At 41.0% G+C, this 26,511-nt stretch overlaps 1 protein-coding gene across 1 annotated transcript in view; it reads left to right on the top strand.

Moving 5' to 3' along the window:
• The first annotated feature begins 3,071 nt into the window (after positions 1–3,071).
• LOC135489274 (uncharacterized) overlaps positions 3,072–26,511 on the top strand; it is a 94,206-nt gene continuing 70,766 nt past the window's right edge. Inside the window, exons 1-5 of the mRNA XM_064774558.1 lie at positions 3,072–3,191; positions 6,111–6,178; positions 18,715–18,805; positions 19,074–19,166; positions 19,986–20,189. Coding sequence (XP_064630628.1) covers positions 6,134–6,178; positions 18,715–18,805; positions 19,074–19,166; positions 19,986–20,189 — 433 coding nt within the window. The 5' untranslated portion in view covers positions 3,072–3,191; positions 6,111–6,133. The remainder of the gene's footprint in view (positions 3,192–6,110; positions 6,179–18,714; positions 18,806–19,073; positions 19,167–19,985; positions 20,190–26,511) is intronic.

Below are 26,511 nucleotides of genomic sequence, written 5' to 3'. Positions count from 1 at the left end.
AATTATATTAATATTTTTATCAGAGAAATATCCGTCCTAAATAATGACAGAAAATGGTGGTTTATTTCAATTTTGTGTCGACATTATCGAGGTCACGTGACATAAAAACAAAACAATCGCACACACCCGTCCAAAAAAGGCACTTTAAGAAAAACAAATACGTTTTTCCAGCTTAAAACCACACTGACGACTAAGTTATATTGGTCTACTGCCCAAATCTGAAGTATCAAATTGAATCACAAACTAGAACTAGCTCTATTTAGCTATAGTTGCGTGAAAAATTCGGGTGAGCGACGTACATTCTGTACCCTAGCGGCCAATAAATAAACTACTTTCAGCCGTCTGCTCCGGTCTCGTTAGGGAGTTTTTCCCAAATGTACGCGATGATGACGTGCCCCATTAACAGGACGTAACATCTATTTTAAAATGCGTTTCGAAAGTGAATGCATGAGGACAACCCATTTGTGTCGTATATCACTGGAAACGCCCGATTCCCGTGAATAAGGTCAATCACAATGTATTACATTACCAAAACAAAAATGTGTCGGAAGGAACTATATGGATGGTCCCATCGCACCCCCCCTCCAGCAGTATGACACAGAAGGGCTAGTTGACTGTCCACCGGGGGGGTTTGGGGGGAGCTTCCCCCCAACGCACTGGTAAAAACCTATGTCGACGGAGGGGGGTTTGGGGGGTGTCCCCCCATTGTAACAGCTGTAGTTGTTAGAGCTTGCACTTAACATATGCTCGTAGGGGGGTTCGGGGGAGCTCCCCCGACCTAAAGGGGGGCTCACTAAGTTCTTGACTTTACATATTAAGCCCCCCTCTTAGGAGGGGCTCTTAAGATACACGTGTGTGCGGGAGTATATAATGAATGATTAGAAATAAAGAGAGTAACTATTGTATATCCTACAAACAATTTTTTTGGTATTTTTCTGAATTAACTCCGTTGAGTTTACCGATTTCTCCGCGATCTTCCGGTGGTGGTTGCTATCCCATTGGTTGAAATTAAGTTAAATTAAATTTAAATCTTCATGGGAATTCGCTACATCATATGCCTAAGAAATTGGCCAATTATATTAATATTTTTATTAGAGAAATATCCGTCCTAAATAATGACAGAAAAGGGTGGTTTATTTCAATTTTGTGTCGACATGGTCGAGGTCACGTGACATAAAAACAAAACAATCGCACACACCCGTCCAAAAAAGACACTTTAAGAAAAACAAATACGTTTTTCCTGCTTAAAACCACACTGACGACTAAGTTATTTTAGTCTACTACCCAAATCTGAAGTATCAAAATGAATTACAAACTAGAACTAGCTCTATTTAGCAAAAGTTGCGTGAAAAATTCGGATGAGCGACATTCTGCACCCTAGCGGCCAATAAATAAACTACTTTCAGCCGTCTGCTCCGGTCTCGTTAGGGAGTTTTTCCCAAATGTACGCGTTGATGACGTGCCCCATTAACAGGACGTAACATCTATTTTAAAATGCGTTTCCAAAGTGAATGCATGAGGACAATCCATTTAATAAGTGTCGTATATCACTGGAAACGCCCGATTCCCGTGAATAAGGACAATCACAATGTATTACATTACCAAAACAAAAATGTGTCGGAAGGAACTATATGGATGGTCCCATCGCACCCCCCCCCTTCAGCAGTATGACACAGAAGGGCTAGTTGACTGTCCACCGGGGGGGGGGGGTTTGGGGGAGCTTCCCCCCAACGCACTGGTGAAAACCTATGTCGACGGAGGGGGGTTTGGGGGGTGTCCCCCCATTGTAACAGCTGTAGTTGTTAGAGCTTGCACTTAACATATGCTCGTAGGGGGGTTCGGGGGAGCTCCCCCGACCTAAAGGGGGGCTCACTAAGTCCTTGACTTTACATATTAACAACATTGTCGGCATCGTTTGATCATAGGCCCCTGAAGCTGAATGCTAATTAGCGGGATTATCGGGCTAAACAATGGGATAAGCTAGGAAATAATATAGGGAGTTAAAAAATTCCTATATATTAACTCACACAACGTAGTGAGTGTAATGGTTACGTATGTGTGTGTATAAGTGTAAACAAAATTCATATATTCATCATGTCCATCGAATCTGAAAAAATTTGTGCAGACCCATGACAATTCTGGTTCCGGTACAGTTTGTCGCATTCCATACGGGCCGCGCTTGCTGATCCTGCTTTCACGACGCACCGCAACCATTGTTTCCTTCCTCGTGACGCAATTATTTCATGACGTCATGAGCCATTGACCATTCACGCAAGTAGATTTATTCACACCGGCGCCACTGTCCTGAAGTGCGGGTGTGGGACATCATGTATCTAAAAATCGTCTGCTAGAACATACAGGACAACAACGTCGGCGGACAGTTGTGACATTTCATTGCAGACGAAGTAAACGTCCTCTTCTTCTCGATTTACGTACTTTACTTCAAAAAAGTCAGTTTTAACACTACTGCACAAATATAGAGTGGTCATAATGTTCCATTTGGATAGAGATTTGACGGACTGATTTGGAAATTCATTCCAACCATGCAACTGTTTCAGAAATGAGAAAAAGCTCCTGGGTGTCATGACATGCATTCAATTATTATTTCACCACAAATAGCTGCTTCTTCCAGCAGATATGAGACAGCTACCGGGGCGGGGACTATTTCTTTATGGGGCCCTATTGTTCAGCGTCTCCAAGGAATTCTATTTTTAGAGTCCAATGGGGGGGGGGGTTGGGGGGGGCCTTCCCCCCAATGTACTGACTAAAACCTGTCACTTTCAGAGAACGGGGGAGGGGGTTTGGGGGACTCATCCCCCAATGTACTGGCTATATATGTCAGAAGGACGGGGGTTTGGGGGGCTCCCCCATGTCAAACAGTTGTGTGAGTTCACTAGAGATTGCTCTTTACATATTATTTCCTAGCACCCGCTAATTAGCATTCAGGGGCCTGTGGTTCACCATGTATATACCTCAGGATATTAGCTCCAATCATAAGCTGTCTTTCTTTAAAAATCCGGCGGAGCCAATCATGGCACTTGTTACTCAGCTCGCTGCGCTCGCTGGTTCACAGGGCGCGCTTACACTGCATATGCACTGTGTTGTACGTACCATGGATCGGAACTGAAAGTGCCGAGAAAGACCCACCCTGCTGCACTTCAAGTTAATAAGGTCCCAGTCCAAGGTCCAAGGTAGGCCTCTGCCTATTCCGAATTTCATGAAAATTGATTCAGAACATGATCGAGGATGAATGAGAGCATCCGAATGGGGCAGGGCTCGGGCCCGGGCCAGGGCCCGGGCCAGGGGGGGGCACACTCATGACCTTGGACCACCTTGGGCCGGGGGGGGGGGGGGTGTAGGCTTTCTCATCATTTGGTTAGGGTCTAGGCATGGAGGTATAAATAAGATATTTATATATTTATACTTATATATATTATATATATTATACTTATATTAATATTTATACCTCCATGGTCTAGGTCAGGGTGAGATGAGAGGCACTGTGTTGGGGCTTACTGGACTTTGCGCAACGAAACGAAACGAGCGAAATGGGGGGAGCGACCATTACGTTTTACCCCGGTACGTCAAGTTCGATACATGGTGTCAGTCACCAGTATGGATGTGTTTTCCATTATGAATACGTGTTAAATCAAAATCATGAATTTCCTTTCCATTAGAAGAAAACGATGACGACGTTTCAGTTTAGGAGCCTAAGTTTTGTGGTCCCAATGGCCAAATTAACCCCTCGTTGGCTGAAAAGTCGATTCACCGGTCACAAATGGTCGAAAATGACCCCCAAAAGTTCAGACCCCCAACCTGGTAATTATCACAGTCAGCCCACAACAAAATTTCTATGGTTTGAAGATCTAACCCCGGGCTGTATTATCTGCCGGAAATTGATTTTCATCGGCATGTCTGGGAAAAATTTATGGGGCGCTAAACTTGACCAGTTCAACTTTTTAATGCATTAGCAATTTGATAATAAATGTAGTGTGTACCCGTAACCGCTTGAGGTCTGGACTTAAAACTTTGTTTACAAATTCACACCAAATTTCGTTTCAAAATTATTCTTTGTTTGGCACCAGGGGGCGTAATGCAAAACAACATGAAACAGACGATACGGCCCGTAGTTTTGTTGATATGAATCGTTTCCTGTATGGCCGTTACAAGCCGTTGTCTGAATATGATGTGAACCTGTTTACCGTTCAATGCTGCTCCCTGTGACGCTGTACCCGCAATTGTTCAATGAAAAAAATGCTGATAATGACTTACACGGCTTGTTCGCATCGTAAACATAGTGGTACCCGGGTTAACTGTCTTTGCGTTTGGCCTAATTTTACAACGATTACTCCCCATGTAACCACGATCTAGGATGGACAGGCTGTGTATTATGAATAGGAAAAGTCACCTAGGGACCGTTGCGTAGAATACTTTTTTGGCGAAATATTGCGCAAAGTCCAGTAAGCCCTGTGTTGGTGTACCCGGTATAGGCCTTCCTCTCTGATTGTCGTCCCTGGCCTATAGACGGCTTCACACCAAGTTTGTTGTGGCTATCTACGTCATCATGTCTTTTGTTCGGCCCATTGTTCGGGCCTATTCTTAGACCACCATGTGCGCTTGCTAGCCAAAATAAAGCCTTATATGGGCATGTGTGAATTGGTCTATTGTCCCTCTAGGCCTAGGGTAGGCCTAAGCCCTTATCATGCTTATAGTCCCCACGGCCATTGTTCCTAGATTCGGCGGCCATGTTGGAGGAAAGACGCCCGGATGATGACGAGATTGTCATGGAGCCAATGCCTGCTCCTTGGCATTGCTTGGCAATGCCGTCCTCAGGTTTGTGGCGTCAGTGCGTGATGACTCATGGGTTGTGACATGCGTCACATGTTCTGTTGGCGGCCATTATGGAGGATGACGTCATATGGAATATCACTATAGGTATACACGAGTTTTGCTAAAGCTGACGTGATGCGTCATCAACCAAGGAGGATACCGCGGTGACGTCACGGCTTTCAAAACAGTCTCCCAGATATGGGGCAATCTCTTCATTATCATAATGGGATTTGGAGGCATGTTTACAGATTTTACAAGTTCGAGACCTGTAATACCTAAAACTCGCATAGATCCCCATAGATCCCCTCTATTTGTCGAGTTAGCGCCCCTGTAAGATCATGCATTTTCGGACACTAGAACGAAATCTTCCTGCGGATATCGCGGTTTCGGTGATGATTTTAGGAGAAATTGACTGTTCTTAGAGTTGTATGGGACAGAAATGAGTTCATACTTCATGAATACATGAATATATTATGATATGGGCGGGCTTCTAAGTCAAAACAATAACAAACTCAACTGCATCTCTACTGTATATTGCGTAGTCCATTGCCTAGTGTATTTCGTAGTGTATTTTAGCGGAGACATTATTTCCGCACTTTTGCCACGCCAAACGTCTTTTTTATTCGTGGAAGTTAATCTGCTCTGTAAATTTTATTTTACACAGGAAGAATCCATACTAGGTATTGCAATATTTCATGTCTATTGGTGTTTTTGTGTACAAAAGCGCACCAGACAGTGAGACGTGGAGATGTGTTCAGTACTGGTGCTGTCAGTAGACTGAATCTGATTGGCCATAGCGATCACTAATATGGGTCGGGATCACGTGATGTGACGTCACCGCGGTATCCTCCTTGCGTCATCAACTGTTGAACGTCATCATTTTCGCGGTCATGCGCATACACGCCTATATCGTCGAGTGAAGACAATCTACATGTACTAGCACTCTGGAGATGTACAGGCTATAGCAATATGCATGTACGCACTAAGCCGAACATGTCGGGGGGGGGGGGGTTCTTAAGGGCTGGCCCCTCGTTTGCAGTACTCTTGATTGAATACACTTCTCCTGTAGCTTTTTGAGGCCTGTCTGTCAGTGTCATTCCAAGGATGTTACGTGGAAAACCAAGATAGCGTTTGGCAGGGATTGAGATTTTGAGAGTGAGGTCTGAAGGTGTGGAGAAGAGAGTGATCACACATCTTTTCAACATTCTATAATGCTCTAAATCTTAATTTATAAATGGTAAATTTGTTTATAATTATTGATGACTTTTTTTATTTTACAGACTTCTGTCCAGTACAGGAAAAGATGTCTACTCGTTCAGGACATGAGAAGAGCCAACCTCCCATTCAGGTACTGGTAATTCCAAATACTAGCAATGCTGTGCATACCTTTTTCATTGCATTGGGGCATGTTTCACACCCACGGATGACCATCAAATTTTGTTGAAAGTTACTCCGCTAATTGTCAGATAATAGTGGCTGGACATGATTCAATGATGTTTTTTCAACACCACGGCTTCAAATAAGGTGCATGTAATTCAAATCGCAATTTGCTGACTCAAAATTTCAGAGAAATTTCTGATGTGGGTAAGCAAATTTTTGCTAATCAAACAGAGAATGTACTTGAAAACTGAAGAACTGGCACTGCAATTCACAGCATTGATTAGCAGATTTGATCCTCAAGCAAAACAAAAGTTATTGTAAGCCTTGAACACCATCTCTGTTCAGTGAGTTCAAAAAATTCACGAACATGTTATCACGTATCCAGGGTTCTGCCCACGATTATCAATATCTGAGTGGTGGTTCTTCTCACATCAATCATATCATGTCAATTGAGGGAAATTAAGCCATTTCATTCAGTTCTTTGCAAATTTCATGGTTAGAAACTACCTTTTTTGCCTGAGTGGTGGACGGGACCGTCCACTGCCATCCACCACTGGCAGAACCCTGCACATCTGCCTGTAAACATGATTTGTTGTTAGGAAGAACCAGTCATAACTGCAATCTGATAATGAAATTCTGCATGGCATTCATGCTAACATTGCAATTTTTTATGTTTCAATGCCCTCTTTAGATATCAGTGATGGGCTCAGTCTACCTCGCCATCTTTCATCGTCACTCTATCATGTCTATAGCCAATCAGTCAACTGTCATAAATACTCGCTACTCCACGGTTTTTCTCCATCCATAGATCAGTAGAGCCCCCTGCTCAGGGGTGTCAAGGTAGAGCATGCCTGTTCCAGTTACGAAAAGGGGTCATTTTAATGAACTCAGGAGAAATCCTCCTAAGTCATCCAAAAATACCATAAGGGTGATACAATGGCCCTGCATAAAGGGCCTACAAAGCTGAAAAAGAATAAGAAAACGCAACGAATGAATTTTTTAGCTGAAAGATCACACACATGATTGTTAGGCCCAGGCGGACTCGCGTCGTGAATTTCCCAGGGCCCAGACAACCATAAGTGTGTGATAATTCACATTCAAAAAAATCATGTGTTCTGTTTTCTAATTCTATTTATCACATGCTAACAATTTGGAAAAATTTGAAGGGATAAAAGCCCCAGGCTCACGCAGGCTCATGATGTCTTTCATGACACTAAGTGACAGGGCAAACTACGTCATCGTCGTTGTTCAATGGTCGCCCTCCATGCCCTCACGAATGACGCAGCTCTGATGCTAGAGACAACTTGTTTGTCACCATGTCGGTCCGTTTTCAACCATTCAATAGAGCCTATGATGTCATAGTGTGAGTTTGTAAGTTTTGGCGATAAAAAGTCCACTGAAATTACATTGTTGGTGAACTTTGGTTAAAAGAATTTTAACCCAAGCCGGAGTGTCTTTGTATCTTATCCAAGACCTCGAGGGTGGATCTAAAAATAAAGATGGCATAAAAAACATGGCCGCCACCTGTAGTAAGCAGACCCAAGAGCTCCAGAAAATGTAGAAAGTCAGAGACTCTGCAAACAGCTAGGCAGCCCATTCTTGGTAAATGAATACATAAGGATGTCAGGATCAGACCAGGCTACAAGTAAAACACCAGTTGAAAGGTTATACTCAATTTTCACCTAGAAAAGAGATCGCCCTCTAAGTTCAGGTGGATCAAGTTCAGGAGGGACCGTCTCACAGGTGAAAAAAATTGCAAAAATTCAAGGTGAGGAATTAGAGACTGTGAAAATGGATTTGCTTGGTGAATTTGAGGAGGAGTCTCAGGATTCTTGTACTGGTAAAGCATTGAAAGACTTTGACTCCAAAATGGAAACGTGTGTCAAGGAGTTTAAGGAACAAATACGTGCATAAAAATGTGATAGAAGAAATGAATGGAAAAATAAATGAACTGGACACACGTGTGAAAGTTTTAGAAACTGAGTTAGACAAAAGTAAAGGATACATTAGCCCAAAAGAAACAAAGAAGGAGCTCAACAGACAGGCCCAGTACTCAAGAAAGGACAATGCTCGAATGTTCAATGTAAAGGAGGAGAAAGACGAGGACGTAAAGCAGGTAGTTTGTAACATCATAAGAAGGAAACTGACGTATCTGCTGCCCACAGACTGCCGAAATCCAGGAAGTCCATGACGCAAAAGTATAAGCCCATCATAATTCGGTTCAAAGACAGGGGGCTCAGGCACTCTGTTTTGTCGAATAGGAAGCAGCTGAAGGTGTCCGGAATATCGATTGCAGAAGACATGACTCGAGATAACGTTTCCTTGGTGCGCCAAGCAGAGGAGTCGGGGCTGTTCGAGGCTGTGTGGTTCACCAATGGAAAAGTCAGGGCAAAAGATGAAAATGGGAAAATTCACACCCTAGACCTTTTTGATGACTTTAAACAGATAATCAAGCAGTAAACAACGACATGCGACACATGGACTAATGTGAGACATTGTTTTTGTTTTTGCTCTCCTACCGCCTGTCGCTCTAGAGGCACAAAACAAAATACATCACATTCACATGTGACTTCACGAAATAAGCAACTTACAATCTTTTCAATGTGGAATTACGAATTCAGTGACATTAAGTGATCTGTATTCTGGAGGACGCTTATATATAAGAAACTTGGATAATATGCGAAACATATTTCGTATATAACGTATGGATTATTTGTGTGACATCTAACCCCTATATAATGTATGGACTATTGTGTGACATTTAGTCCTAGAACATATGGATTACTGTGTGCGACATCTAAGGTTTGTGACTGAGTGAACTGTTATACTTAACAAACGGACAAATAATGTAATGTGTCTTGAGAGATTTGTACTAAATTTCCCTTTTGTGTGGGTGTTTTTAAGATTGTGATAAAATTACACAGTGACACATATAGTATCATAAGACTATCCTATTACAAGTTAAGACAATATCAACGTGTGATCTTTCTAGAAACTTCAATATGGATACAAGTAAATCCCCAAAAATTGTTAATATTTAATCCTAATATTTAGACTCGGGGAAAACCCTTTACAAGATGAGTGTATATTTTTGAGACGGCCCCCATAAATAGTACATGTGTGCCCACTTCTTGTGCGCTGTTAAAGCTCACTGGTACACACCCTAATCCATTGCTTTTGTACATGTTTGTGAACTTAGATAGGGTGCCAGTCTTCACTTTGGTCATTTCTTTTTGCTATTGTCAGGTACCCATGTTGGTACAAGTAGAGGGCTAGACTTGAGTCTCAGTTAATCATTACTGGTCATGAATGGGCTGACCAGGCTAGTTATTTCTTTTCTGCCACAATTGGATGGTGACCAGGCTTAGGGAATAAGCCGCCTATTTTTCAACCACTACTGTATTGTAATTGACATTTTGTAATAGCACTTGCACGCACGCACTCAACATGAGCCTTTGCTTTAGAACATGTAATGTTAGGGGCTTAGCGGACAAAACCAAAAGACATGATGCCTTTAACTACCTCAAACAAAAAGCAAAAGATATAAACTTCATTCAAGAAAGCCACTCGACGAATGAAAACTTCAAGAAATGGACGGAGGAATGGGGCTACACAGCCTTCTTCGCTAATCATAAAAGCAATAGTAGAGGAGTTGGAATTCTGTTCAAAAATTCATTTGAATACACCTTACACGATAAATGCCTAGATGAAGAAGGGAGATACATAATTCTAGAGTTGACGGTGCATAATACCCGCCTATTGCTAGTAAACGTATATGGGCCGAACGACGACAATCCTATCTTCTTTGAAACTCTCAAACAAAAAATCTGCCACTACCAAAATCTACCAATCATCTGGGGAGGAGACTACAATGTTGTACAAAGTTATGGACTAGACACCTCAAATATTTAAAAAATGAACAACCCAAAAGCTCACGAAAAACTATTGCAAATAAAAGATGACATGGATTTGCAAGATCCTTGGAGAATAAAACACCCGACAACTCGAACGTTTACATGGCACAGTGGAAAGAAACAGAGTAGACTTGACTATTTCCTAGTGTCAGGAGATATTTTAGACAATGTTAATGAAATCAAAATAAAACCAGGATATAAAAGCGATCACGCAGCAGTAGAAATGTGCATCAAATTCAATGAACAAAAAAAAGGACCCGGCATCTGGAAGTTTAACAACTCACTTCTGAGAGATCAAACGTACGTCAAAGAAATCAAGCAATGTATGAGAGAAACCATCAATGAGTACAGTGAAAGGAGGGATCATGAAAAGCCAACAGAGGAAAGAAATTTTAATATCAACGACCAACTTCTCTTTGAAATATTGAAAATGAAGATACGAGGCAAAACAATAGCTTATTCCACTCATCTAAAGAAAAGAATGAATGCAGACGAAAAAGACCTGGAAAGAAGAATTGATCAACTCTATAAATCATATTCGGATGAGCCGAATGAACAAAACCTTGCCAAATATCACGAGGTACAAACAGAACTAGAAACACTTCGGGAGAAAAAGATCGAGGGCATAATGATACGGGCGAAAGCAAAATGGCACTGCGAAGGAGAGAGGGGAAGTAAATTTTTCCTAAATCTGGAGAATAAACATTACACAGAAAAAACCGTGAAAAGATTAATCAAGGAGGATGGACAAGAGGTGACAGACATAGAGGATATAATGAAAGAACAAGTACAATTCTACCAAAAGTTGTACTCTGAGAAGAAACAACACAAAGATCCACTGATCGAGAATATGTTCTTCCCACCAGACAAAAATGAAGTTCCACAACTAAAGGAAATGGACAAACAACATATGGAGAGTGACTTAGATGCCGCAGAACTATACAACACACTCAAGGCAATGAAAAACAATACTTCTCCAGGAGCAGACGGATTAACTGCGGAGTTTTATAAATTTTTCTGGAAAGACTTAAGAACCCTCCTAAGTAAATCAATAAACTATGCGTTCCGCGTTGGTAAACTCTCAGATTTCCAAAGGTTAGGAATCATAACATGTCTTCCCAAGCCAGGCAAAGCCAAAGAGTTTGTCAAGAATTGGTGTCCGATAAGCTTGCTCAATATTGACTACAAAATTCTATCAGGTACTCTTGCAGGAAGAATGAAAAAACCACTCCAATACCTGATCTCACACAATCAAAAAGGATTCTTAAAAAATCGGACCATAGGACAATGTACAAGACTGATATACGATTTGATATACAAGTTAAGACGACGGAAGATGGAGGGCATATTATTACTGATAGACTACGAGAAAGCCTTCGACTCTGTAAAATGGGAACATATTGATAACTCGTTGAAGTACTTTAATTTTGGCAATAATTTTAGAAAATGGATCGAAATACTATACACGGATGTTAAAAGCTGCATTTTGAACAACGGGCACATGTCGTCACGTTTTAGTATAGAGCGGGGAGTACGTCAGGGAGACCCTCTATCGCCATACCTATTCATACTCGCCACGGAAGTACTCACACTGACACTGAAGAGAAACGCAAATATCAAAGGCCTGGAGATCGGAGGCTCGGAATTCCTGAATAGTCTGTACGCAGATGATACCTGTTTGATATTGGAAAATAATGAAAAATCAATGACTGCGGCCTTGGAAATACTAGACAACTTTGAAAAATGCTCTGGCTTGAAGATAAATAATGCAAAAACAGTTGCTATAAAATTAGGAGATGATGGGACCTTTTATAATCAAGGAGCAGGGAAAGATTTAGTTTGGCAACATAAGGGAAAGTTCACACTGTTAGGCATTGACTTCAACTTGGATGAGGAAGATATTACAAGAGGTAACTATCTGAAGAAAATGGCAAGCTTTAAAAATACCCTCAACATATGGACATCAAGAAACCTTACAATCTTTGGGAAAACTACCATCATAAAATCTCTAGCACTACCAAAAATAGTTCATCTTTTTACTGCTCTTCCAAACCCCCCAGAAAATATTCTCAAAGAACTACAAAACGCCTGCTTTCATTAGACCATATCCACAACTCCGTGGATATGGTCTATTGTTTTTACTGAGCCGATCGCCAGGACCCGAGGGATGTGGTTTTCGACACGTATCTCCGAAACTGCCGCACGGAACGACCTGAAATTTGGTTAGGTTACGTTTCATAACCTGCTAACGAACAACGTGTACTTTATTTTTGCAGACGTTGCTTACTTTTTTAGTTTTCGGGTGATTTTTGATGAAAATCGCCGGTTCTGAACCGTTCCGGTAATAGCACTGCCTCCCGCGTTTTTACCGATTAGGCAAGTTGCTCAACGTTGATCTGTCCCGACCTGAAACCCGCTACATGGAAGAGCCAACAGACATTTCGTCTACGCATTCTAGACTGGGTGAGTGTGATTTTTTCGTGATTGTAATCGCCCTCAAATTTGTGTTGAAACACTGCATCAGACAAAATTAACTCATCAGAGGTCAAGAAAAGGATCTTAAGAATATATATTCGCTGTTAGTTTGGGTGATTATAGGGAGCACGTCCATCTTTTGAGGCAAACTTGTCATCCGAAAGTTTCCAGATCCCCGCAATGGCGGATATACATTCATAAAAAAAATTACGAATTCGGGCAAGTTTCATCAAACTGTGCGCCTTAAACACCTAAGAATGTCTCAAAATCACCCAGACTCTACACATGAGATATACCTTCACTGAAAATAATTGCTAAAACCTCGCTTAACGTGTCGCGAGTGCTGAAAGCAACAGTTTTGGAGATCGTTTTTGGCTCACCGTAAGGGGAGTCTATACGATAGCGCTGTGTCCGTCGTCGTCGTCGTCGTCGTCGTCGTCGTCGTATCCTAACAGTGGCACGTTTCTTAACTGCTAGGGCTATGAACTTGAAACTTTGTACACAGAATGCCCTAGGTCAGCTGACCTCTGACACTGATTTTCGGTCCGATCTGATTCTCTGTTTGGCCACCAGGGGGCCAAATGTCGATATCTAAAAAGTGTGATATCTCGCTTATTAGTGACTTGTTTTCGATAAAACTTTTGTTGTAGGTACTCATAGCAAATATACATTTTATATTATACGGGTTTTTAATTTGACCTTGTTTTCAAGGTCACAGAGGTCATATGGCATAAATTGGCCATTAGAGTGTAAACTATGGCACGTTTCTTAACCACTAAAGCTATGAACTTGAAACTTAGTACATATAACCCCCTATATCACATAGCCTCTGGTGCTGAATTTCAGTTTGATCTGATTCTCAACTTTGCCACCAGGGGGCCAAAAGTGGATATCTGAAAAGTGTGATATCTCGCTTATAAGTGACTTGTTTTCGATAAAATTTTTATGGTAGGTACTCTTAGGAAGAATACATCACATGTCTTACGGGTTTTCAATTTGACCTACTTTTCAAGGTCACAGAGGTCATATGGCGTAAATTGGCCGTTAGAGTGTAAACTATGGCACGTTTCTTAACCAGTAAAGCTATGAACTTGAAACTTGGTGCATATAACCCCCTACATCAGATAACCTTTGATGCCGAATTTTGGCCTGATCTGATTCTTTATTCGGCCACCAGGGGACCATAATGGAAAAAGGAAGAAGTGCAATATCTAGCTTATTTGAGTGAATTGTTTTCGATAAAATTTTTATGGCAGGGACTTCTAGCAAGGATACACCACATGTCCTACGATTTTTGGATTTGACCTCCTTTTCCAGGTCACAGAGGTCAAATGGCGTAAATTGGCCATTAGAGTGTAACTATGGCACGTTTCTTAACTGCTGAAGCTATGAACTTGAAAGTTGGTACATGTAACCCCCTACATCAGATAATCTCTGACACCGAATTTTGGCCTGATCTGATTCTTGATTTGGCCACCAGGGAGTCAAAACTGAAAAAGTAAGACATGCAATATCTCGCTTATTAATGACTTTTTTTCGATGAATTTTTTATTGCAGGGACTCTTAGCAATCACACGATATTGATCTTGTTGATGTCATAGACAATTATTGGTTGGATCATAAACTTATATATACTGCCCTGTCTTATTACTTGACATCAATACACATCTAAAAAAAGTCTTCATGCCTGATTGTGTTCACCATATTCACCTCTAAACTAAGCATGATCCTGCCTACTAAAAGATGTATACGGTGAGCACAATGGCCCCTGGCCGTTTCATTTTTCTGTACATCCTGCTCACTCCTGTAGAAATGTACAGTAAAGCACGTATACACGTGCAGTGTAAATGGACACACGAATGTACACACCTTCTGAAAATATTGTCAGCAAAGGTGATAAGTGTTTGTTCTGAATTATGACAATGAAATTCATAGACTATTAGCAGGTAGTCAGTGTCTGTTGGTCTGAATAATGAATGATAAAACTTCTGGTGAAGTTAAAATATTTCCTCGCTCTGTTTTACAGCCTGACGCAGTGACGGGGATGATCAGCATCTGTTCTGTTCTGCGACCGCATCAGTCACAGATATAGGAGCCTTGACCACGAGGAGCTGATGAGGCAAAGTCGTATAACCGTCTTAACCTTGACATCGGTGCAGTGCTGAATTTGCCGTCCGAAGACAAACCAGTATAATATTCCAGCCGTATTTCGTTCTTTTCACTGTAATACTTTTACTTCAAAAAGACTGAATAAATAAACCTACTGTGGCAGTTAGTTTAAAAAGATATTATTGCATTTTACGTTTTTACTCTTAGTGCTGATCGGTCATACCCCTTGGGCCTGGCCGTAACCTTGCATACTGGTTGTCTCGATGCCGTATGCTATGACCATGTATATATCTACTGGACTGGTTTGTTGCACCATGTCGAAGGAATTTTATGTAGAGATCAAGACACTTCCCTCACATCACAATCTACACCTCAAAAGAATGGTTGTAAAAATCCTTGCCGTGATTCCCGGTTGCCCCTATGTTGTGACCATGCATGCATCAATGGCCTGGGATGTTGCAACCTACACTTCAAAGGAATGCGAAGTCTAAATCACATTTAGTTTTTGTCCCCAGGTTGTGACTTTCCTAACAGCAATTGCAGACCATATCCCTGGTGATAGTGTTTTGTCATCTTAAAAATGAGCACCAGGACAAAGCACCAAAAACCTGCCACTTAAGATCAGATCAGAAGTTACCTACGTGGTGCCAGTACCCACAAGTGCATGATTGACACCTAGATCATTTGAAGAAAAAATTGGCAGCAGAACCATGTGTGCATGGAGGGAGGTATTATAATATAAATACTGTGGAGACGCAATGTATTATTGGTCGTCCCAACATTGGGAGCTTTCATCCCCACCAGCCATATCAGATGGTCAACTGGTTTCCCTCACTCGACCAGAAAACTCATCAAAAGATACGAAAGATGTTGAGATTCAGATTACATTTGCTTGTTGTCTGCTGGATTCTGACCATCCATATGCTGAGTTGTTGCAGTCCCAGAACCATCGCTAATTCTAGTATTTATGATGCACCTACTGTCACAACCTAATTCAGCTGGTTATTCAGGGTTATTTGCCTCTGATTTATCTGGTTATATCCTGGTGCAAACCTAATTTCTCAACATGACAAAATACTTTCACCAGGGATATGGTCTGCAATTTGCTGTTAGGCGAATTGCCCAATACTAGTTTCATATGGGGTAACACGGACAAAATCAAGCGCACAGTCATGTATAACAAACTAGAAGAAGGAGGGCTAAAGATCCCACACATAGAAACTTTCTGCAAAAGCCTTAAAATAACATGGATAAAACGGATCCTAAATGACTTAGACTTCGATGACTGGAAAATACTTCTCAATACCTATACCGAAAAATATGGAGGTAATTATATTTGGCTTGCAAAGGAGGAAAAACCATCTTTCTTCGAACATCTGAACCCTTTTTAGCTCACCTCTTAGCAGAGGTGAGCTTATCCCATACCGTGGCGTCCGTCGTCCGTCGTCGTCGTCGTCGTCGTCGTCGTCGTCGTCGTCGTCGTCGTCGTCCGTCGTCCGTTAGCAGGGCACGTTTCGTAACTGTTAGAGCTATTGAGTTGAAACTTGGTACACATGACCCTTATGTAATGACACCTGGGAGACTAAGTTTCGGTCCGATTCGTTTCATGGTTTGGCCACCAGGGGGCCAAACGTTAAAAGTGAAAATATGCAATATCTCCCTTAATAGTAGTCGGGAAATTTTGAAAAAAATATGGTAGGTACTTCTAGCAAAGGTGCATCATATATCCTCCGGGTTTTTGATTTGACCTCCTTTTCAAGGTCACAGAGGTCAAATGGTGTAAATTAGCCGTTGGGATGTAACGATGGCACGTTTCTAAACTGCAATGACTATTGATACCAAATTTGGTACACATTTACCCCTTAGTCAGGTGATCTCAGGGACCAAAGTTTGGTCCAATATGATTCACCACTTGACCACCAGGGGGCAAAATCCAAAAACCTTAAAAATGTGATTATTCCTTAACTTCTTGCCCGATTGCCACCAATTTGATATCATGGGTACATCTAACCACCATACAGTATATGTCACACAGGTTTTTAATTTGACCTTCTTGTCAAGGTCACAGAGGTCAAATGGCGTAAATTCGCCGTCAGGCCGTAACTATGGCACGTTTCTTAACTGCAATGACTATTGATCACAAATTAAGTACACATGTACCCCTTGGTCAGGTGATCTCAGGTACCGAAGTTTGGTGCGATCTGATTTGCCGTTTGGCCTCCAGGGAGGGGGCCAAATCCTAAATTCTTCAAAATGCCATTATTCCTAGTAATGACTTGCCCGATTGGCACCAATTTTATATCATAGGTACATCTAATTCTAACAACCATTCAATGTGTCACCCGGGTCTTCTTTGATTTGACCTACTTTTCAAGGTCACAGAGGTCGAATGTACTGTAAATTGGCCATTTTGGGGAAATTGTAATTGCTTGGACCTACATCAAACCTAACACTACATGACACAAGACCATGCTCTTTATCCATCTTTCCTCCACATGAGGTGAGCACAATGGCCCTGGCCATTTCATTGGAAAGATGTGTTTTGGGCTTGGTATGAGTTAAAATTCCAAAATAGATTAGAAGAGGAAGATCCAAGAAATGAACCATTATTCTACAACTGCAAGATAAAAATAGGAAGAAACTCATTTTTCATCAAAGAATGGTATCAAAGAGGAATAACACACATAAATGACATAATTGACAATCAGGGAAACTTCAAAACATGGAATGACATAAAAACCACAGTTGGCGACACAAGTAACTTCCTACAGTATATAGGATTAAAAAGGGCAGTACCCAAAACCTGGAAAGACAAACTGTACTAAAAGGCAAAAAATTAGGAACGATACAAGATCAACTACTAAAACAAATACAGAATACCCCAAAACCAAACAGGTTCACCTACTCAAAAATGATAGAGAAGACAACCATCAAAGCTATCAGCACACAGAACAAATGGAAGGAAAAATTAGGGGAAACTACGGATGAAGAGGCTTGGAACAAACTCTACACCATACCATTAACATGCACCAAAGATACCAGACTAAGAGCCCTACAATTTAAAATCCTACACCGAATTATTCCAACAAACATATTCCTATACCAAGCAAAACTTGCAAATACAACAAACTGCTCCTTTTGCACAATATACACTGAAACTATAGAACATTTATTCTGGGACTGTCAAAAATCTAAAAATATATGGCTTCAAATGGGAGATTTCTTAAAACAAAAACAAATAACTTACAACTTCAATAAAACCAATGTTCTGCTGGGAGATATAAAGGGGTCATGTCTTATTGAACAGCTGAAATTAATCATAAAAGAATTCATTTACACTTCAAAACTAAAGGAAGAGGACTTAAATTTTAAAAAACTACAAAACATCATCAAATACAAAGCTAATACAGAAAAGAATTACACAAACCCCAATGAACATTACCAAAAATGGAAAAATATCGTTTAAACAAATAGAGCCCAACCCCTTACAATCACTAAAAAAAACCAACAAACAAACATGTTCCATGCACCTGCACCTCTGCACATGCACCAATAGTGCACTTTTATATTTCAAAACTTTCCCTATGTATAATTAAGGACTTTAAAGAATACTAACAATCCTTTACCCTTTCCATACTCAGCCTCCACAAAAAGGGTTTTTTTCCGTGAAATGTAAATATAGAAAAAAAGAAAAATGTATAATGTAAAATTTAAAATGTAAAAAAAGAAAGTACTAGGGAAATAAAAATATATATTACAAAATAAAAAAAATAAAGATGGGTCGGTGCGTGTTTTGGACGGAATCATAGATCCACCCGAAATTTGGATTGGGCTTGTTGCGACTCAAGTGGGCGATTGGTCACGAAAGGGTTAACATGCGGACTCGAACTCGATACTACTTAGTTGTTCGCAATCATATTCTCAATGGATCTATTTCAACTTGAGAAACGTATTGTTATGCTTTTTTTTTTAAAGTATCACATTCTATGCAATCATTCATTTTCAGTTGGTACCACCTCCTCCTTCCAATTGCCGAGAGTTATGTTCAACTGTTGCACCTCGAAGAAGACATGATTATGCTGTAGACATTGAGCCAGGTATGTTACCTTCATTATTACTAGCGAACATTCAAAACAAATAGTGATGTCATTGGTTTGCTAACTTTAAAGTCAATATCGCAGGTCATGAAAAATGTGCATTTTAAAAGTTTGCCATAAATGATATTTTCTGATCTCATTTAGGCCCAAAAAAATGCCTTGTTTAGGGTCAGGTTCGTTTTCCAAAATAAGGTTGTCACTCTCAAATGTTTCCAACACTGTACAAAATGTTCCTCTGTCAGTTTATGTTTCTTTCTATTTCTAAAAGACTTCCCACCCATGTTCCGGACATCCCTCTCAAGTGCGTGTAGTCTTTTACAAGAATCAGAGGAGTCATTGGTTGAGAGCGGAATGGCTTCAGGTGAGTCCCCTTCAATAAAAGATATGAATAAGAGTCACATTACAGAAATATACGGGGACATCATCAGCGCAATATACGAATGCTCATCTTTTCTCCATTCAAAGTTAGTGGCACCCCTCCTACCACACACTAAACTCGTTTTGCAGCGGTTTGTATTGCCCTCATACTCCTCTTCCCAAACCACTGCTACGTTTCACGGGCGGTTAGCAGATTCAACACTACGCGGCACCACCGAAACTGACATGATCCTTAGGTTCCAAGTAAACCTACCTTTGTTCTTAGTGTAATCCATTAGGATGTGACTCTCCGCGGTGATAACTTTTTGATAGCAAAAACAAATCTGTTTATTATCAATTTCGGGGAATACCCTAGCCATTATGGCAGCGGGAAATCCTAAGCTAATGTCTGTTGCTTAGGATTTCCGCTGCCATAATGGCTGGCGCAGGAGTTTAACCACACACGTACCCTGATTCCGTAAACTCTGGATTAATCCACTTTCAGATTTATCATTTTAACATCATTTATATCCAAGAAGTGTGCATGAAATGAGATTCAATTGCGATCATATAGGACAGTTTAGGATTTGTTCAAATTCAGTGGTCGTTACTTTCTGAAGGAATCTGTCATGCTAGTTTCCTCGTGTATATTACTCCCCAGTTCATGTGAAGTTTCTCTAAAGCAAGTGTATTCCTATAGACCTCAACTGGATGTCTTATAGTTAACATGATGTTTCTCTGTTCTTTGTATCTCAGTTAGCAGACAGTTGATGAGCACTTGGTCCCAGCTGTTTCATAATGAAATTTTTACTCCCTATTTCAGATACTAACACATCCCTTGTACAACTTGAGAGGCTTCTTGCTGAGCTAGGGTCATATCCCTACGTGAGCCAAGGAGTCTTTTACATGATGGCTGTGCATAACAAATCTTCATCTAGCCTGTGTGACAGGGATATCATACGATTTGTGGAGAGCGGAAGTTTTCTTGGGTTTTTCCACAACAAAAGAGACGATATACCCTCTGAAGGTGAGTTTAAAACTGTTTATGAATTATAAACTGTCTTTCATTTTTAGATGGACGAGGCCCAGCCTTCCAACTTGTATACATTGGGCGACTGCATGCGAGTAAAAGTTAAAACAAAGTTCAGAAAAGGGGCCCATTTTATGACTCTAGATTTGCATGACATGTACTGTACGTTTCATTTAAACGTACCCATTACTATGTGTGTAAAATATACGGAGAGAAATCTACGAGTAGTTTCTGACCTGAATCTTTTACAAGTTGACACAAGTCTTCAGAAAGGTTAGAGGTCAACGCAATGTTTTTACTGGCAATTATTTACAGCTTCTACACGTAATGTTTGAGTGTTGTTTTTCACTGTGCGCCTTCTCGTAATGTACTCTAAAAATGTACTGTGACTGGTGGTCTAGTCAGCTTGGTACAACACGAGTAAATAGTGACACAAATACCACGATACTGATATGTTTACCACATGTTCTACAGTTTTGTTTATTAGTTTTCTATTAGGCCTGTAAAAGTGATATATAGGCATACTGCTTCAGGACACAGCTTGGTGAACTCGGGCCTTCGGCCGTCATTTAAATCCAGTGCACAAAGTCATGTTTTGTCGGATTCAAACATAATTATTCCACAAAACCAGCCGAATTTGGCGCAGATGTAGCCCACAACTGTTTTCGAAGCACAACTGATAGTTTATGATAGCCACAATGCCACTGATGGCATAGACAAAAAACGAACGGGGAAATCCGGCTGAAGCAGCGGTCAGTCCGGCCATGAGATAAAAATACCAGAAACCACACGTGCGAATCCAGACTCACATTGTTGAGACAGTGTTGCAGCCGAAATCAGACTTCTTGCCTTCATTGCATGGCACCAAAAATGATTGATACATTTACATGCACAAAACCTATATCCGACGCAATGGTATAAGGTGACGCAACCTTTTTCTCACTGATTTGGTCCGGTAGGCCTATTACACGTAATGTAGGCTTTTTCAACAGGCACTCTTCAACCGGCTTAATAGCGTCTCCACAGTATATATATATATGACGAATTCGACCAAATTCCATGGAGCACCGACCTGTTTTTAGTCGGGGGGAAGTCTGTCTCCTTGGAGTTGGCGGCGGCATGCGAGGCCATAAGGATATCGAACTTCGCAGTGGCATTAGAGTAGTGCAGATGACCTCATCAGTCTAGTATGCAGAAGCGCGTGCAGAAGAAAAAAATGACCAATGCGTTTATCCTGTTACCCCTTGCTTGTTGGTCATGGGAGGGGGGGGGGGGGGCGATAAATTTCAAGCCCTGGAGAAATTAGTACATGTATCCGAAATCGGCGCAATCCGCACGGACTGCCTGCAACACCAACTCATGATTGTGACCCAGATTTTTCGCGGGAAAATAATATGCTTCCTGACAGAAAGAAAATGTATGTACATGTATGCTATTTGTATCCATGGTAGGCCTACACGCAAGTTTTTACGCGTTACTGTCGATGTGGCGCTATATTCTACTTTACATGTAGAATGTTTCAATAATCAGAGTGATTCAATGACTTTACGGACATATCGGTATAAGGCGAACTGAAAGTGTAGTCTTCTGGCGGCTTCGGTTTCCTCCTACATGAGAGTTGCCGAATATCGTAATCTACATTATTTCGAGCCAACATAGCCTACATTTATTACCATGTCAATGAAATACATACATAGGGAAATTGGCTCTCATTCGCATTCGCTTAATCGCTATTTCCAAAGTGTTGTGACAACTTTACTTTAGTATATGTGTATATACATGTACATGTACATATACGCTATATAAATGCACTTACCGATAGATAGAAATATGGTACTTCTTAGTAAGATAATTGTTTTATTTGTTCATAGGAAAAAGTGTGGCTGAAAATGACTTTTTAATGCATTATTGACCATTTTGCCTTGATTTCCATAACCCACGTCATTCCCTGTAACAAATGAAACGAAGCCTTCAATAAGCTTATCTCACTCGGAGGCACCGAGTTTCCATCAGTTGGCATATACACTCATCAAAGAAAGTTAAGGACCACTTTTTATTTTTAACATATTTTTTTTACAGCACATATAAAGGACCAGAAAATGCCTAAATATGAATGTCCTGTATGACCTCCAAGACACAGTAATCAATTTCACATGTGGTTTGTTCTTGTTTTTTAATAACTTCTTTCTAAACTTGTCACAACCTGAAAATGGGTGTTTTGGTGTGTCAACTTTTTCACAATTTTAGCCTAATTTAATATCTTGTCATCAATGTCAGCATGGTCAGTAGGGAGTATGGCCTCCCCCTGCTGCAATAACAGCCTGACACCGCTGTCTCATTGAGTTTATCAGACGATTAACATCCCTGACATCAATTGCATCCCATGCAGCCTCCAAGGCCACACCAAGCTGCTGCAACCCATTTGGCTGCACCTCAAGCGCTCCAATACTCCTTCCCATCATGTCCCAGACATGTTCTATCGGATTCAAGTCCGGGGATTTCGCTAGAGCCAGTCCATACGCTCAATTCCATGATCCGCCAGGTACTGTGTCACCACCCTCGCTGTGTGGGGACGAGCGTTGTCGTCCTTGAAAATGAAATTTTCCCCTGCGTTTTCTGCAAACGGAACCACAAAAGGTTCCACGATTTCATCTCTGTACCTCACACCTGTAATTGCTCCCCTGGGACCACATAGAGGCGAGTGCGTTGACCGTAGCTGATTCCGCCCCACACCATGATGCTGCCTCCACCATAGCGGTCATGTTCAGTGATGCAGGCATCTGCAAATCTCTCTCCCTGTTGTCTCCAGACTCTAACACGTCCATCATTGTGGTCCAGGCTGAATCTGCTCTCATCTGAGAACAGAACACGGCGCCATTGCTGGTGGGTCCATCCCACATAATTTCGAGCCCAATTGAGACGGATTCTTCTGTGAGCAGGGGTTAATGGGATGCATTGCCATGGATGTCGGCTCTGTGAAGTCGGTTACGGATGGTTTGATTTGAAACAGTCACCCCAGTTGCAGCAGTGAATTGGTTATTGAGTCTGCAAGCACTACTGAAGCGGTTGCGACGACAAATAGTCACTAAGTAGCGGTCATCCCTCGCAGTTGTTGCTGATGGGCGGCCAGTACGGGGTTTCTCTGAGTATCGCCCTGTCTCCCGGTGTCGTTGGTTAGCACGACTGATGACACTGTGAGACACACCCATCATCTCAGCTACTCGTCGCTGACTGAAGCCAGCTTCCAGCATCCCTATGGCTCGTGCAACCTCTACTTCACTCAAGTGGCACCTAGGCATCTCTCTTGTCAGAATGCTGCCTGAGCTTGGTGGGAAATGCAAGGAAAAGCACTTGCATGGACTTTTTTGTACCACTTTATGTGGTCAGCTGACACACCAAAAACACCCATTTTCAGTTTGTGACAAGTTTAGAAAGAAGTTATGCCACAACTGGAACAAACCACATGTGAAATTGATTACTGTGTCTTGGAGGTCATACAGGACATTCATATTTAGGAATTTTCTGGTCCTTAATATGTGCTGTAAAAAAAATATGTTAAAAATAACAAGAGGCCCAAGGGCCTGGCGCTCAGCTGAGTTAATATCATTAATATCTTCCCGGTGTTTAGTTCATTATGCATGAAAATGGCATGCTCCATGGTATTTGATATCCTTTTGCGTTCACTACGGTACCAATGTTTTTGGTTGACATAATTATGCCACTGTTGGAACATTCTCATGGTTTATGGTATGCACCTGTTGATGGGCCATATGAATAAAAACTAGCATAAGCTTTTACTCCAAATTTTGAAGTATTTAGTATGCTTCAAAAATTGGAATAGTTTAGTTCTTGTGAAAGCAAAGGATTTTTAGAAATCAGTATTTGCTACCAAAACAAGTAAATGCTAGACTACATATGAACGAAAATGTAGGATGAACCTTTTACTTGGTAGTATAAATGTATTTTCTTGGAACCATGTAGCCTTTAAAAGTCGAAGTGAATGGTTGGTTGTTCCTCTTTGCCGGACTGCATTCACATTTTTTTTGGTGGACATGTCATGCAAGAATTGGTCAAACCATACATCCATTTATGGAGAATCAGAGTGCATGGATTCCGAGTCATTAAAAATGTCTAAAGAATTATTCTTGGGTCATGAAGGGAAACCTGCGTTGTTTAGTATGAAAGTGAAAAATATGACAGAGTTAAGAAAATTATGTTTTATTGAACAATAGTAAGTTTTGATTGTCTGCTTGGCTCCTTGCCAGTTAAATAACATGTGACTATATACAAAATAGAAAACTTTGGTGGAAATTGTAAATCATTTTTTTTATCTATCAGGGGAAACAAGCTGATGATGATCAAGTAAATCATTCATGAGAAATCGTTTTGTTGCTGAAGCTTGCATGACGAAGTTAATGCTAAACCTTTTCTTGTGCTCTACTGCGCCACCGTAGTTTTCTATTTAGACCAGCGATGACGTCATTTCTGGTGATTCCCTACGCTATTTGGTATTGTACAGTATGCAATGTATTTTTTCAGCGCTGTCAGTTGCCGAAGAGAGTGCCGTAGCTCCCTCAATTTCCAATCAATTTTTATGGGAGTGACATTATTGTATTGCTTAGAATGTCTACTTTTTACTCATGAAAGAATCATAGAACTAAAACTTAATAGGCGAACAGAATCATGCCGATTCACTGCACATACTGTGGGAATTCTCCACTTCAAAATACATCGGCGATGTCATCGCGAATAACAGAGCATGCACTTCCGATATCGTTTTCACAGAAATGTGGCCAGATTTTCAAGAACTAATTTCTGAAAGTAGTCCCTAAAGACCTTACGACTACCACTGAAACGAACTGGTGATAATATCGCCTACCAGGCTACCATCGTCATCGAGCTGAGTGTCATTGAGCTCCAAGATTATTGCACATGGATCGAGTAAACAACATGCCGCCATTTTGTCTCCGCTTCGGTATTTCGTAGGCCGCTAAAATGCACCTTCTCAATTAAAACCAACATAAAAAGGCCTCACATCGTTGATTGAATAGGAACACCACACAAAACACAATAAAGTGGGGGTACAATCGATTACGAAGCTGAAGTGAACAGTGATTTATTCCTGGAGCTACTGCTGCTTTTTTGTGTAGCTGCCATGTTTTGAGAACTGGCAAATAGGAGACTTCATTGATGGCTGACGTCATCGGGCGGGAATTTGAATCAGCAGAAATAATTAAAAGGCAGGTAGCGCCCTCTCCTGTTAAAATTTTGAACTTTTTCTCAATAAAATAGTTTTTCAAGAATTTTATCTTAATATTAAAGCATATTTCGACTAATTCTGCTGCTCCTAGGCCGATATAGGCCAGTTTCCTTCATGCGCTCTCGCTCGCAGGAAGTAGGTCGAATGGCGACAAATTTTGTTTTGAAAGTAGAGTTTGACCAGAAGTATCCAGAAATGCAAAATTGAAGTCTCTAGGTCTTACGGTTACAAAATGTGCACCATGGGTTTAACGGACGGACGGACGGACGGACGGACGGACGGACGGACGGACTGACAGACGGACGCCACTGAGCAGCTTGTTTGACAAGCTCAGCTGACTTTGTCAGCTGAGCTAAAAAGTGGTCCTTAAAATAACTTTCTTTGATGAGTATACGTTCAAAGGATCTAAATCCAGCCTTTCAGAATTTACTTGTACGTTGAGCAACAAAACTTATACATGTATAAGCCATCTATCTCCCACATCCACACCACCACTGGGGTGAAAACATTAGAATAAGGTTTCTATGGTCGGGTAGGCGCATTTTACCCCAAAACACATCAAAATCATGACATTTGTACATGTGCATTTAGCTTCCATGTTAATAAAAGTGATTTAACGGCAATAAAACCGCGAGATCTCGGGCTGTTTATCCATTTATCTGTCTTTATTTTTCCCGTGGAAAAAAAACAAAAATGTATTTAGAAATATAAAACAGTACCGTGAATAGGTTGGTCTTCAGCATAGGCTGGTACATACATGTCTCCTTATTAATTTGTAAATAATCTGAAGTGGCACGCGTGCCGTGGAGTTGTCTTGGAACCGATACATATCTAAGAAAAATGAGGCCACATGTGTTTCTGTTATCAGTCATTAACCCTACAGTCCTACAGCGCAGTCGCACAGTACAGGCCTATTACCTCAATGTGGTTTCTGCTCTTTATGGTGGTTTGGGTCTGATGTCAGTAATTTCAAATGGCTCAGGCTTCTAGGCTTGTTGTTTTTAATGAGAATTAGGTGATTGAATCTTGTGATCCCACACAATCACATGTGACAATGAA

Source organism: Lineus longissimus, chromosome 6 (assembly GCF_910592395.1).
Source record: "Lineus longissimus chromosome 6, tnLinLong1.2, whole genome shotgun sequence".
NCBI lineage: Eukaryota > Metazoa > Nemertea > Pilidiophora > Heteronemertea > Lineidae > Lineus > Lineus longissimus.
This window is presented reverse-complemented; position numbering and strand designations above follow the sequence as displayed.